General features: G+C 36.8%; 1 protein-coding gene across 6 annotated transcripts in view; it reads right to left on the bottom strand.

The window, feature by feature from the left end:
* LOC127867445 (dynein axonemal heavy chain 3-like) overlaps positions 1-15,140 on the bottom strand; it is a 129,252-nt gene that overhangs the window by 49,078 nt on the left and 65,034 nt on the right. For all 6 annotated transcript variants that reach the window (XM_052408596.1, XM_052408595.1, XM_052408597.1 and 3 more), the window contains 10 exons: positions 14,806-15,021; positions 13,263-13,446; positions 12,327-12,418; positions 8,908-9,109; positions 8,014-8,166; positions 6,589-6,942; positions 5,981-6,163; positions 5,236-5,475; positions 4,255-4,416; positions 3,311-3,436 (listed from right to left, as the gene is read on the bottom strand). In XM_052408596.1, coding sequence (XP_052264556.1) covers positions 3,311-3,436; positions 4,255-4,416; positions 5,236-5,475; positions 5,981-6,163; positions 6,589-6,942; positions 8,014-8,166; positions 8,908-9,109; positions 12,327-12,418; positions 13,263-13,446; positions 14,806-15,021 — 1,912 coding nt within the window. The remainder of the gene's footprint in view (positions 1-3,310; positions 3,437-4,254; positions 4,417-5,235; positions 5,476-5,980; positions 6,164-6,588; positions 6,943-8,013; positions 8,167-8,907; positions 9,110-12,326; positions 12,419-13,262; positions 13,447-14,805; positions 15,022-15,140) is intronic.

Raw genomic sequence — 15,140 nt, 5'->3', positions numbered from 1 at the left:
CACATGCATTTTGACCAGCTTTCACAGAACAAGACACATTTAAATACTAGTCATAAAATGTTTGCATGATTGTTTTAATCACTTACCAATGTTTAAATCTGGAGTTTCTATAAAAACAGATGCTTAATGTCTTTGATCATGTTCCACATAAACCAAGATACAGTAACAGACAGCTGAAAATAACATGCTTCCAGTATTTTAAAAGTCACTTTGCTTCTGTTAACATATTGTACAAGTAAGCTTTGATATCATTTATATCTAGAGTCTAAAAGTATATTTGTTCAAATCAGGGTTGGCATATTGACCGGTCAATTGAGTATTGACCGGGCCGGCGGTCAATACCCGGTTAAAACCGGTCAATACTGGTCATTACTGGTCTTTACTGGTCAATACTGGCCGATTGAAAATTGTAGCATTTAAACATTACAAAGGAGCCATTTTATATTAAATCAATAATTATTCTGTAATTGATAAACTTTTTTCTGAGTTATTTATTGTAAAAAAATCTTTAAAGCTGTAAAAAGTTACTTCTTTATTATTTATGGAAACAGCCTCACATAAATAAGGACTAAGGCAATATCTTTATCTCAGTGTATCACATCTGTTACTAAAGTATTATTACTATTGTAGGTACCATAGCATTTCACTTATCTATTGATATATCTATTTGATAAGCAGATGGACAAACAGAACTCTTGTGTATTCTAGGGTTATAAATCTAGCCTCTTAGTTGGTAATAAAATGCATGCAGTGTTATGTCTCTGATATTGACAATTAAGCAAATCTGCCCTTAGGCTATTTCATATCACTCACACAAGAAGATTACATTGTACTTGCTATTATTTAATAGTTACTTCTAACTTGTTTCCTTTCTGTATTAAGAGGTGCTTTTTCCCTTCCATATTAAAAAGTTCAATTGGTATTCAAATGAATAAACAATCAAAGTTCTTGATTTTGCCAACAAATAATGTTTTCCAATTGTGGGTCTACTCTTCTTTTCACTTATTTTTTTCTTTTAATAATTATTTCTTATTATGTTTTTTATTCTTATATCAATAAAAATTAAAGTTTTTTTTCACTATTTTGTTTAAAAATGATTTAAAGAAATCAATGCAAAAATACATGAAAAGTAAGGATTGTGTCAAAAAGTTGCCATTTAAGGCCCTATTATCAGTTTTGGCTGCCCCAAACTGTACAGGTGAGAAGACTGTTAGAAGACTGTGGGGACAGTGGGGTATGAGGAACAACTCATACACAGTAATTGACAGGTTCTTGTTGAATCAAGCACAGAATTATATGAGCATCATAATTCATTAGAATTGAAAAAAAAATCAATCAACCAGAAAAATCAAATTGACCAACTTTGACTTATTTGCAAAATTTTGAGAGATTGGCCTAAAAATTGCATGAACAGGTATAAAATAGTGGGTATTAATAGCTTAAGACATTATTGGCAACATGTCTGTTTAATTTATATTATCAATATTGTCTAATTAGGCATGGAATATAAATTAAAATTGGGGGTAAAGTTCAATCGACCAGTATTGACCAGTAATGACCACTTCGGGAGTATTGACCAGGGCGGTTTTAACCGGTAAAAACCGCCGGTTAAAACCGGGGGCGGTCGATTGGTGCCAACCCTGGTTCAAATACAAGATAATAATATATATGGTAAGAGAAGCTTTCGAAGACATGCAGAATGATTCCTTATGTAAATGAGCCGTGCTTTGTGACAAATGGGTTTAATGCATGTGCATAAAGTGGTGTCCCCAATTAGCCTGTGCAGTCCATACAGGCTAATCAGGGTGACTCTTTCCGCTTTTATGGTATTTTTCGTTTACAGAAAGCCTCTTCTTAGCAAAAATCCAGTTCAGGCGGAGTGTTGTTCCTGATTAGCCTGTACAGACTGCGCAGACTTATCTGTGAAGACACTTTATGCACATGCATTAAAACATGCATTCACAGAGCACAGACAAAATCAATCCATAGCTTTATTCAGTCTAGTCCCACTCCCCAATGTAAATAAATAAAATTTGATAAATACTGCTACATTTGTAATACATTAATTAGAAATATGTTAAATAATTCACTTACAAATGTAAATGAAAGAAATCGCTTTTATAAACATTATTTTATAATAAGGTACATGTATAAACTTTACAGAGAGGCAAACATATTATATAATTTTTGTCAAGATTAAAAATGATACAAAAATATTACACATTCCAAAAACAGTTTCAATAATTTAACAATATTCTCTATATTTTCAGAATGGAATGACTAAATAATTTTGAATAACAAAAAACAGTGCACTTATCCAATTTAGATACCCTCTAAACCATGTGGATATGTTTCACTCATATGGTGCATAATTAATATAAAATAATGTATTATCATACTATTGAGAGATATACATGAAGAGATGAACCTCTCTCTGGAGAAACGGGGCTTTATGCATGTGTGGAAAGTGTCGTTCCAGATCAGACATGACACTTTCCCCTTTTATGGTATCTGTCATTTAAAGGACGTTTCTTTTTTGCAAAAATCCACTTAAGGCGGAAAGCATAAGCCCTTATTAGCCTGTGGGGACTGCACAGGCTAATCTGGGACTATACTTTACGCACTAGTCCATATTAACTGACTCTCAGAGCCTTTGATAATTTTTTCCGTGCAGGCTCTGACTTCTTGCTTGGGCTATAAAGCTTAGAGTTGCAGTATTGCAACTACTTTAAGCACATGCATTAAGCCTCTGTTTCCCAGATAGAGATTCAAATGTATAGCATATAGCAGTGTTGCTAGACCATGCCCAAGTACAGATGCATGTTCATGCAGTTGCACAATTTACCTTGACCTCTGGTTGAACCATAGGTTTCTGAATGAAGACCATCCAAATTGTTCAAATGAACCAAACACAACATACAAACTTATGACCTAAACAACTTAAAAACGTTTATACAAGTTGGGTATCGGCTTTTGAAAAAGGGGTGACACTTAAAATATTTAATGATTTAACATTAACTTTTTAAAATTTATATGTGTATAATATTTTGTTTGCACAGAAAAACCGTATGACAGACTCTTTTGTCAAAAGAAAACAAAAGCATATATAATTATTGATATCAATCAATAAATGTATATGTTTTAATACACAGATAAAATAATGGTAAAAAATCTACATGCAATTTGATATATCACTTTAAAATATAATTGTCCACTGAATGATTGGCTTCTGGGGACTATTTATTTAGCCAATTTACCATGCCTCTTAATACATTGGCCACTGGGAGACTATTTACTGGGGACTATTTACCTTGGCGTCAGCGGCTAGACTGAGTGTGCTTCGGTCCAAGGTGTCCATCCAATCAATCCACTGACCAGAACCCTTCTTTTCAAAACTGAAGTCGTAGATTGTGCCTCGCTCTGGAATTGTGTTACTCTGGAAAACAAATTTAAAATAGCTTAAAACTATTTATTATTCACACTGTTTGTAAGACCTAACATATAGCTCAAAAAGCAATGGAAACAAGAGAAGTGTTTGTCAGAAACGCCCCTATTGCGCCGCTTGGAAATAAAATTTCAATATATCATTTGGCAGGTTTAGAAATGATCTCCCTTTTAAAGCTTATTACTTCCCTTGGATTGTATTTTTTTACTTTTGACATTGAAGGATGACCTTGACCTTTCACCACTCAAAATGTGCAGCTCCATGAGATACAGATGCATGCCAAATATCAAGTTGCTATCTTCAATATTGCAAAAGTTATTGCCAATGTTAAAGTTTTCGGACGGACGGACAGACAGTTCAAATGCTATATGCCACCCTACCGGGGGCATAAAAATGAAATAATATATCATGAAATACTAAAATAATGCTTATCAAATTATGGTGTTTTTTTCCAATATAAAAGATGAATATAAAGTTAAATATAATTATTGTTATGTTCTTGAAACATCACAGAATTAATTTTTGCTGCATATCTAAAGATTGGACCACAAGCACTAAGAAAATAAGAAATTATTGAATACCCAAAATGATTACAATATACAAAAAATATTTCAACATAGGACAAGAATTGAAATAATAAAAAATCTGAAACTCAAAATGATTTAAAAGTACAACTTGAAAAGAACACAAAATTTGACCAATGTTTCAGCTTTCGGAAATTAAAAAATATGAAAAGTTTCAAAATATTTATAAAAGTTTGTAACTAGTTCAATTTAATATAACAATAACTTTTCAAATATGGCACACACCTTCGTTATCTTGATGCTCTTGGGCTTGGGGTTTTCTTCGTCAGTGCCGTTGATGATGTTACGGAAGAAGACATCAAACTTCTTGCGGCTGTCCCCAGACAGGGTGGCCCCTAGGGACCAGATAAGGGAGAACAGGAAGAGGCCTTGCAGATACAGGGTCACCTGAAAATGAATATGTCAATTTATATGGGCAGTGCTCTGTGAAAAGAGGATTAAATGCATGTGCTTAAAGTGTCATCTCAGATTAGCCTGTGCAGTTTGCACAGGCTAATCAGGGACGCCACTTTCTGCTTTTATGATATTTTCTATGAGCCCCACTCCTGGAAAACACAGCTCTGGGAAGACACTTTCAGCTATAATGGAGTTTTTTGTAAAAAGGAAGTCTCTTATTTGCAAAAATCCAGTTGAGGCAAAAAGTCTTAACTGATTAACCATCCCACTTGTTGTGCTGATAAGCCCTTACCAACCAACCTCATGAGCTGTTACGACCTAACCATCCCACCTGTTGTGCTGATAAGCACATACCAACCAACATCATGAGCTGATAAGCCCTTACCCTCACACCTGTTGTGCTGATAAGCCATTACCCTCCCAAATGTTGTTTTGATAAGCCCTCACCCACCCACCTGTTGAGCTGACATACCCTTACCAACCCACCTGTTGTGCTCAGGTAAGCCCTTACCCTCCCACCTGTTGTGCTGATAAGCCCTAACTCTCTCATCTGTTAAGATGATAAGCCCTAACCCACCCACATTTTGTGGTGTTATACCATACCTCACCCACCTGTTGTGCTGATATGTCATTATCCTCCAACCTTTTCAGCTTTTAAGCCCTAACCAACCTAACAATTCGAGGAAAAGCTGTTACCCTTCCAACGTATGAGCCAATATGCTGTAACCAATCAATCTGTTGTGGTGATAATCCCTACTTTATCCATTGAGCTACAAATAGACATATATTAAGCTCATACACCCCACCCACCTGTTGAGCTGATAAGCCCGTGCTGGGCCCTCCTTCGTCGCCTTCCTCTTTCTTGCCTGCGGTGAGAGTGGCAATGATCTCATCCATCAGGCATGTGAACAGGCGCATCAGCGACTGCACAAGGTGCATCTCAGATGTCGTGATGAACGTCTTGCAGTTTTTGCGGATGAAGTACAGACAAGGGTCAACAAGCCATTCAAATAGGTCGTTCACCAGGCCGAGTTGTTCTTCAGTCAAACCCTGAAAGATGCACAATGACAAGTAGTTTATGTTTTAAGATAGAAGTAGGAAGTTTCTTTTTATTAAGCCCCAATGTCCCTAAGAGAATCCCTTTGTATTAATTTATAAAAATGATATAGAGATATCAGGTCTTTTTCTTGAATTAGGGTAAACAAGAAATGTATCACATGCACTGATGCACCCACAACCCATCCTTGGACATATGCACAATATACTCAAAATAGAAACAGGAAGCAGCATACTGCATTTTTGTTTCCCTAGAGTTCTCTTTACTTAAGTAACAACACAACTATGAGCCGTGCTCTGTGAAACGGGGGGCTAATGCATGTGTGTAAAGTATTGTCCTAGATTAGCCTGTGTAGTCTGCACAGGCTAATCAGGGAGGACACTTTCCTCTTTTATTATATTTTTTGTTTCAAGACATTTTCTTCGTAGCAAAAATCCAGTTTAGAAGGAAATTGTTGTCCCTGATTAATCTGGGAAGACACTTTACGCACATGCATACCTTTGGCAGTGTGTGCTGCATGTAAGAGTCCTTCAGTGGTTTCCAGCCCATCTGGTGGGGCTCCAGGTAGATCATGCCACACCGGGACACGGTGGCGGGCGACGCCTGCTCCAGATCTGCGGGCTCAAAGATCAGGTTCATCTGGTTGCTCATTTGGATGATCTCTCCACTCATCAGACACAGCTGCAAAATACATGGCGACCATTTTGTTGCACTATACATTGAGAACATTGTGTTGCAATATATATTGCTACCATTTTGTTAAGCTTATGCAACAGAATTTTTCTCTGTAAGTTTTCTCTGTATAATAATTTGAATGTATATGTTGAATTAATTGAAGTGTCTACAATGATGCTTTTTTGGATTTTATTTAAGATCATGTTTATGCTTTTAACAAACGACAACAATAATCAAAATCAATTTTATCAACTTGACAACCACAGAATGCAGAGTAATTATTTTCTTAGCCAAAATTGATTTTTTTAAACACAAATGCTCAAGAAGGTGTAAAATTTGCAAGAAAAAAAAAGTATTCAAATAAATAACTGTTTGACCATTTTATCTTTAAATTGGAAAAAATAGTGCATTCAAATAAATATTTTATTTACTTTTTTGTTATCATCGAGCACTGTGTTCATATTCTCGATCCAGACGGCGTCCACCGGTCCGTCAAACAGAATCCACTTCCTGTCCTCATTCGGGTTACTGGCGTACTCTCTAAACGTGTTGGCCAGGACGCCATCTGTCCACTCATGTGAGACCGGGTCGAAGCAGCCGTACAACTGACCCATAGTGATGGACTTTGGGTTGATGATTCGGTATTGGGTCTTGAACTCCGGGTAGAGGCCGGACACGCACAGGTCCGAGAGTCCGTCAGCAAGCACCTGCCAGGCCTGCGTCTTACCGCCAAGGGGCTCCCCCACAATCATCAGACCGTGACGCACGAGAATCATCTCGTAGACCTGATATAAAAATAATTTATCATTAGCTACCAGATGTACACATGCTTGCATTTAACTGTGCATTAGTGTAGTGTTTAACTGATTAAATTGCTGGCTGTGGAGTGATTTAAAATATTGTGTCTTATTTAATAAATTATATACGATACAAAATAAGCCATTAATCAAGATACATAAATATATTTAGTTTGCAAAATAAATGCTAAGAAATAAAACTTCAGACCACTCTCCCAAGTCCTAACATAACACTTGGTCACAACTCAAAACGGAGATGTCAGATACGCTAAAACTTACTACTTTCAAATTGCGATTAAAGATTGCATTTATGTTGTTTTAAAGGCAAATCACCTTATTTATTACAAAAATTTCTTGTCACATGATCACAATAAATGATACCTTGTGCAGTAACATACATTTAAAATAATTGTTCAACTGATGAAACAAGAAACCGTCGGAGACGGGTGATGCTCCCCAAAGTTTTTTTTGGTCACAATATTGCACTATATTTTCAGATAAAAGGAAACGTCTTGAGGGCACAGTAGTTGGGGGGACAATAATTTTTTTATAGAAAATTTCAAAGGGCCATAACTCTGTGAAAAATCATCCGACCAGAACCCGCTGATAATTTGCACATCTCCTCTTAGTAGTGAAGCTTCTCATAAAGTTTCATTGAATTCCGGTCATTAGTTGCTGAGAAATAGCCCAGAAAAAATTGTGCACGGACGGACAGACAGACACGCACACACGGACAGACGAAGCGGCGACCATATGCTCCCCCAAAATAAATTTTGGGGGAGCATAATAAGGATTTTACCCTTTTCTGCTCAAAAGAAATTATCAAATATCGCATATTGACAATTTTGTTCTTCCATTGTTGACAAAAACAGATTCTCCATTTTTTGGAAAAACCCGAGTGTGATCTAAAACTAGCAATAAAGCTTAAGTTTATACTATCGTTGTTATACTTTTTATTTAAATCTGGGATAGGATAAATAAGCGTTTAAGGGTAAAGCCAGTTGCCCTTAAAAGAAGTTGAACAATCGGGGACTGTTGTTATCATTGGCCATAACTTACCTGTATAATTTTATCCAGGAACCAGGGAACAGGCTGAAGCTTTCGTTTACTGATGTTGTCTTTGAGGGCTTCCATGAACACGCCATAGTCAGGCTTGGGGCACTCAACACCCGGGAACAGATCGGAGATGATACCCTCAAACAGTGGCACATCCTGCAAATAAGATACAGAAATATGAGGGTCTAGGTTTGGATATTTTCTACATTCCTGTGTTCAGATCCAAGACGATACCCTTAATGAAAAAACGTTACGGGTAAAATTATGGGTAATTTTGTTTTTATTTTTATTTTGGTTGTATAATTTTAGCACTTAAAGAGCTAAAAAATGATGATAAAATAGCAGATGGTTATTACAGTATACAAGTCTATAATGATTCTTAGTAAAAAAAGAAACTTAGACGAGTCATTTCAGGAGATTGAACTCGAGAATAAATCTGAGTTAATTTGGTAACTGAGCAGGAATGTCAGAAGTTTTATGTTTATGCTAGAAATTCATTCCTGGGCAGGGAATTTCATTAAGTTGAGTTCTGACAAGAAAATATGGTACCTGGGCCAGAAATTTTCAGCAAGTTTATTTAAGGAAATATGGTAAATGGACCAGACATAGCAGATGGTGGAGGTCTTTAAAGGAAATAATGTACCTGGCCAATAATTTTGGCAGACTGACGTCAATAATAGCTTTGAAGAAGGGAAATACATTACCTAGGAAATGAATTTTGTCAGGATAAAATCTTTAAAGGAAATATGGGACACTGGCCAGGAATTTAAGTTGGTTGAGGTCTACAAATGAATGTGTCACCTGTGCAAGGAATTTGGGCAGGTTGAGGTCTATAAATAAATGTGCTACCTGTGCGAGGAATTTGGGCAGGTTGCGGTCTATAAATAAATGTGGTACCTGTGCGAGGAATTTGGGAAGGTTGACATCCATGATGGCCTTGAGGAGTAGCACTGCCTCATCCTCCGCCTGGTATTTCAACTTCAGGTTGCCGGCGGCAGTGAGCACGGACTTTACGGCGCGCATCCCGTAGTCGTAGTGGTGTTGAGATGAGAGCTGCTCAGAGCACAGGCGGTACGTTGCCACTATCTTGCCTGCCAAACTGCGAGGGAAGTGAAAAATGTTGTAATTAGTTTAGTACCAGGTCCAATCTTAATGCATGTGCTTAAAGTGGAGTCCCAGATTATGCAGTATGCACAGGCTAATCAGAGACAGCACTTTCCGCCTAGACTGGATGTACCTTTAGAGGAAACTTTTTTAAACAAAAAGTTCCATAAAAGTGGAAAGTGTTGTCCCTGATAAGCCTGTGCAAACCGCACAGACTAATCTGAGACCACACTGTACGCACATTTAGAAAGCCCAGTTTTTGCACGAGATGCATATGGTAAATTTTCATATAGTATTGTGTGAGTGATTTGTTCACTTTTAATAGGTATGACCAAATTTTAGTGTGTGTTTTCGTATGGAAATTACATAATTTAAGCTTACCTTGTACCCTAAATGTCTTTATAAGACATGTTAAATGTTTTAGAAAATTACCACATAATTATTTATTTTTCCCTTTTGTTACATTTTCTTTCTGTGATCTCTATACTTGTGTTTATGTTTTTGTTACTGCTGTTTTTTTCTTTAGTACTTATTATTAAAAAGAAAGTAACATTTTTGTAAAATTAATTTTTTAAGTAGATCTTATTTTACAATGAGTAATATGCATATGATACAACATAATGTGAAGACAATATCCACACAAAATTATTCATAATAGGAATTTACAAATAGACCTTCTCAATAGAAAGGGAATAGTTGTTTCAATTGTCATGAACAGTTGGTGCAAAGGACAGGATATGTTGGGGGAACAGAATGCCACCTAACAATCATTGTAGACAAACCACACTTTAAACTTTACCCGAAAAGTACACCATATATATTTTTGAATAAGCAGAAACCATTTTCCATGAAGATATTAGGGTAAACATCATGTGAACAACATCAGACAATTCCACAATATGCCTCTATCAGGGAAGTATTTGGGTAGTTACTGTGTAAACAATGTTAGACAAATTCCACGATATGCCAGTATCAGGGAAGTATTTAGGTAGATCTGTATAAACCATTTTGGACAAATTCCACAATATGCCTCTATAACGGAAGTATTTGGGTAGACATCATGTGAACAATATTGGACAAATGTCAAAATATGCCTCTATAACGAAAGTGTTTGGGTAGACACCGTGTGAACAATATCGGACACATTCCACAATATGCCTCTATAACGGAAGTATTTGGGTTGACACCATGTGAACGATATCGGACAAATTCCACAATATGCCTCTATAAGGGAAGTAGTAGGGTAGACACCATGTGAACGATACCGGACAAATTCCACTATATGCCTCTATAAGGGAAGTAGTAGGGTAGACACCATGTGAACGATACCGGACAAATTCCACTATATGCCTCTATAAGGGAAGTAGTAGGGTAGACACCATGTGAACGATATCGGACAAATTCCACTATATGCCTCTATAAGGGAAGTAGTAGGGTAGACACCATGTGAACGATATCGGACAAATTCCACTATATGCCTCTATAAGGGAAGTAGTAGGGTAGACACCATGTGAACGATATCGGACAAATTCCACTATATGCCTCTATAAGGGAAGTAGTAGGGTAGACACCATGTGAACGATATCGGACAAATTCCACTATATGCCTCTATAAGGAAAGTAGTAGGGTAGACACCATGTGAACGATATCGGACAAATTCCACTATATGCCTCTATAAGGGAAGTAGTAGGGTAGACACCATGTGAACGATATCGGACAAATTCCACTATATGCCTCTTTAAGGGAAGTATTTGGGTAGTCATCATGTGAACACTATTGGACAAAGTCCACTATATCCAAGTATCAGGAATGTATTTGGGTAGTTATAACTGTGTAAACAATTTTGGACAAAGTCCACAATATGCTAGTATCAGGGAAGTAATTGGGTAGTCAATATGTAAACAATTTTGGACAAATTCCACAATGTGCCAGTATCAGGGAAAATTATACAATATGCCGGTATCAGGAATGTATTGGGGTAGTTACTGTGTAAACAGTTTTGGACAAAGTCCACAATATGCCAGTATCAGGGAAGTATTTGGGTAGTGGCTGTGTCAACAATGTCTTCAAAAAATCTAACAATATCTCTAGACCTCTGACTGCCTAGTTCCTGACCATCGATAGCTACGCCTTTCATAGCCTTGGGAGTGTAATAACTGAGAAGGGGGCAATAAACATGATCAAAATTGAGCAATGCATGTAATATACCTGCAAACCTTGCATGAATAAGCACACACAAATAAGTTGACAATATAGCGTTATTTGAAATTATACATGTAGTGATTTTGACTTTTTAACAATGTTAACTTGTCATAATTATGTATACACTAATAACACTTCCATTTAAACACTGGATTTAAATATTATTTTATAATGGAGCAAACTCAAACTCAAGCTTACTGTTACACTGGACTTTAAAATTTTCCTGTATTTAATATTTTTTTTAAATTAAACAATTTTTTTTTTAAATAAAGCAATATTCCGTACCAAAGTTTCATGGTATTGTAATAAGCATATTCACTTACTGAAAAGACCTACACATGTACACCAAACAAACAACTTTCTGTGTTCACATTTATAATGAGCAATTTATAAAAATGACAATACTGATGCTAGATTTGATTTCAAAGCTACACTGAGACCAATACAACCTCTGTCCAGAATCACTAGAGGCATTGTTAAATCCCGTGAGCTCTAATTTTTCCTTATCTTCCGGCTTTGCATAGTAACTAACATGCAGAAAGTAAATTTATTGTGAAAGTTGCTCAAATAAAACATAAATTGAAATAAGTCTTATGTACATGACTTTAATATTCTTATAATGTTTTCATGACAAATATGATAAAATTGACCATGTATCATCAAATGAGGCATATCAAAATAGAACCAAATTCAAAGGTCAAAGTTTATGCCACAGATTGCAACTTTCCTTTTCATAAAGTAAATTTGCAAACTTCATACACCCTACTAAATAGATAGTATATTCAAACTCATTATTATTTGAAAGACATTAATTTACGTTCATTTCGTGGATTGACCGATCCATGATTTTTGACACAAACACCTTGAAAAATGACCTGACACAAATTACTCTTTTTTTAATTTGGATATCTATTAATTAACATGTCCTCAAAAAGTACCACATAACCTTTTCTTCACCATGAAATTTTATGCTAACAAATATAAATGATTTTACAGTATTTATACCGTACCTTCTGGCATCCACAAATCCCATTGAGTACAAGCTGATCTCTCCAATCATGGCATAGTCGGGGACCATCATTGCCACTGTACGAAACAACACCTAGAGAGGAAGATAACATTTTGTTGTTGATAGGTATCAGTAAATAAAAACAGAAGTGGACTATCACTAACCTGAAAAGTGACAGAATTTGAATTTGTTTGGAGGTTTGAAGTTTTGTGGACATCTGCAAAACTGTTTAGGTGGACAGGTTGAGAGAAAAGTTGAAGGCTGATACATTGCTGGAAACCCTGATAAATCATAGACTATGGTCAACGAGTAAGCAAAAGAGCTCACCATGAGCATTCCTGTTCAACTGAGTTAAAAGCACACCCTTACACACCCACACACATAAAAACATCAAATACATCTCCAATAACTCTAATATTAATATAATGTGAACTTTGCAGAAGATGACAGAATAAACTTAATCTAAGACTAAGTAAGACTTATATCGAGATTTACCATGTTTATAGTGAGGGCTCCTGATTTACATTGTTTATCAAATACTAGAGAATATTAGGTACTGGAATTTTGGAATAAGAATAAGTAAATCATGAAAGTTTAAGAAACATATGACATGACTGAAATACATAGCATCATAAACGTAGTGATTTAATAAACATGTGCAAACAAAAATAGCAACAGTATGAAGATTAAGTTTTATAATACTATTAGTTGTTATAAAATTGATTTGAAAGTCTCTCTCAGGAGTAATTTGGCTTAATTCATGTGTGTAAATTGTTGTCAAAGATTAGCCAGTGCAGTCCTCACAGGCTTATCAGGGATATTCAGCAAGAAGAGACCAGCTTTTAACAAAAAATGCAATAAAGACAACAATTTATGCGAATGCATTCAGCCCAGTTTTCCGAACGAGTCTTAAACAATTTCCCGGCCATCTACCTACCTTGAGATTGTCTGGCAGCTCCTGGCGGCCAGCATACCCTGGGTTCATGGTGATGAAGATGGTACACGTGGGATTGAGCGCGAGTTCTGTGCCCTCAAACACAAACCTTTTGAGGTGAGCTGCCACAGCACGCTGGATGCTAGCAATCTGCTGAGCCACCACAGACAATACCTCCAGCTCAATTCTGTCAAAAAGGCAACATCATTTAAATAATTATTTCCTTGATAATGTACACATCTGCAAATTTAAAGATAAAACATAATTGTAATAATTTCCATAAATATGGTACACTCACTATAATATTGGCAAATGAAATTTGTATAGTCTCTAAATATGATATACTTTAGCTTAATGCTGCAGGAAACTGTTTTTTAACCAGTAACCACTCAGATAAACTCACTCAGATGCACAATGCGACATGTTGGTTGTCCCTTAGAAAATCATCACCAACTAGAAATCATCTCCCACCCACAAACTAAAAATCAACCGCCATTAACATTTGAAATAATTCTCACCCACATACTAGCAATCATCCCCAACCCACAAACTAGCAATAATGCCCCAAGCACAAACTACCAATCATTTCCCACCCACAAACTACCAATCATTCCCACGCCACAAACTACCAATCATTTCCCACCCACAAACTACCAATCATTCCCCACCCACAAACTACCAATCATTCCCTACCCACAAACTACTAATCATTCCCCACCCACAAACTACCAATCATTCCCTTCCCACAAACTACCAATCATTCCCTACACACAAACTACCAATCATTCCCCAGCCACAAACTACCAATCATTTCCCACCCACAAACTACCAATCATTCCCCACCCACAAACTACCAATCATTCCCCACACACAAACTACTAATCATTCCCCACCCACAAACTACCAATCATTTCCCACCCACAAACTACCAATCATTCCCTACCCACAAACTACCAATCATTCCCCACCCACAAACTACCAATCATTCCCCACCTACAAAGTACCAATTATTCCCTACCCACAAACTACCAATCATTCCCCACCCACAAACTACCAATCATTCCCCACCTACAAAGTACCAATCATTCCCCACCCACAAACTACCAATCATTCCCCACCCACAAAGTACCAATCATTCCCCACCCACAAACTACCAATCATTCCCCACCCACAAAGTACAAATCATTCCCCACCCACAAACTACCAATCATTTCCCACCCACAAAGTACCAATCATTCCCCACCTACAAAGTACCAATTAATACCCACCCACAAACTACAAATCATCCCCAACCCACAAACTAGTGATCATCCCCAACCCACAAACTAGCGATCATCCGTCACCAAGAAACTTTAAATCCACTTCCAACACAAACAATAAATCCACTTCCAGCAACAAGCTATAAATCCAATACCACCCACAGACTAGCTATCATTTTCCACCCACAAACTTGAAATCATTTTGCACCTACATACTTAATATTACACTCCAACCACACACTAGAAATCAACTACCACCAAAAAACTACAAATTATCCCCCACTCACCTGTTAAACTCGTCAAAACATGCCCAGGCTCCTGCCTGTGCCAAGCCCTTGAAGAACTTGCCCATGGCCTTGTAGTCAAGACCGTCCGAACAGTTGAACACCACACACTGCTTAGCGACTGCCTTGGCCAGATCCTTACACGTCTCTGTTTTACCCGTACCAGCTGGACCCTCGGGCGCACCACCCAGATTCAGTTTCAAGGCGCCCATAAGGGTTCTGAAAGAAAAAAAAAGCAAATTATCTTTATTTTCTTTTTTATGTACCTTTAAAAGTTTAAATGATTAAACAAATAAAATTAGCATCCTAGTGCATTAAGAGTTATTGCAAAAGCCCAT

The sequence above is a fragment of the Dreissena polymorpha genome, chromosome 2 (genome assembly GCF_020536995.1).
Source record: "Dreissena polymorpha isolate Duluth1 chromosome 2, UMN_Dpol_1.0, whole genome shotgun sequence".
Lineage (NCBI taxonomy): Eukaryota > Metazoa > Mollusca > Bivalvia > Myida > Dreissenidae > Dreissena > Dreissena polymorpha.
This window is presented reverse-complemented; position numbering and strand designations above follow the sequence as displayed.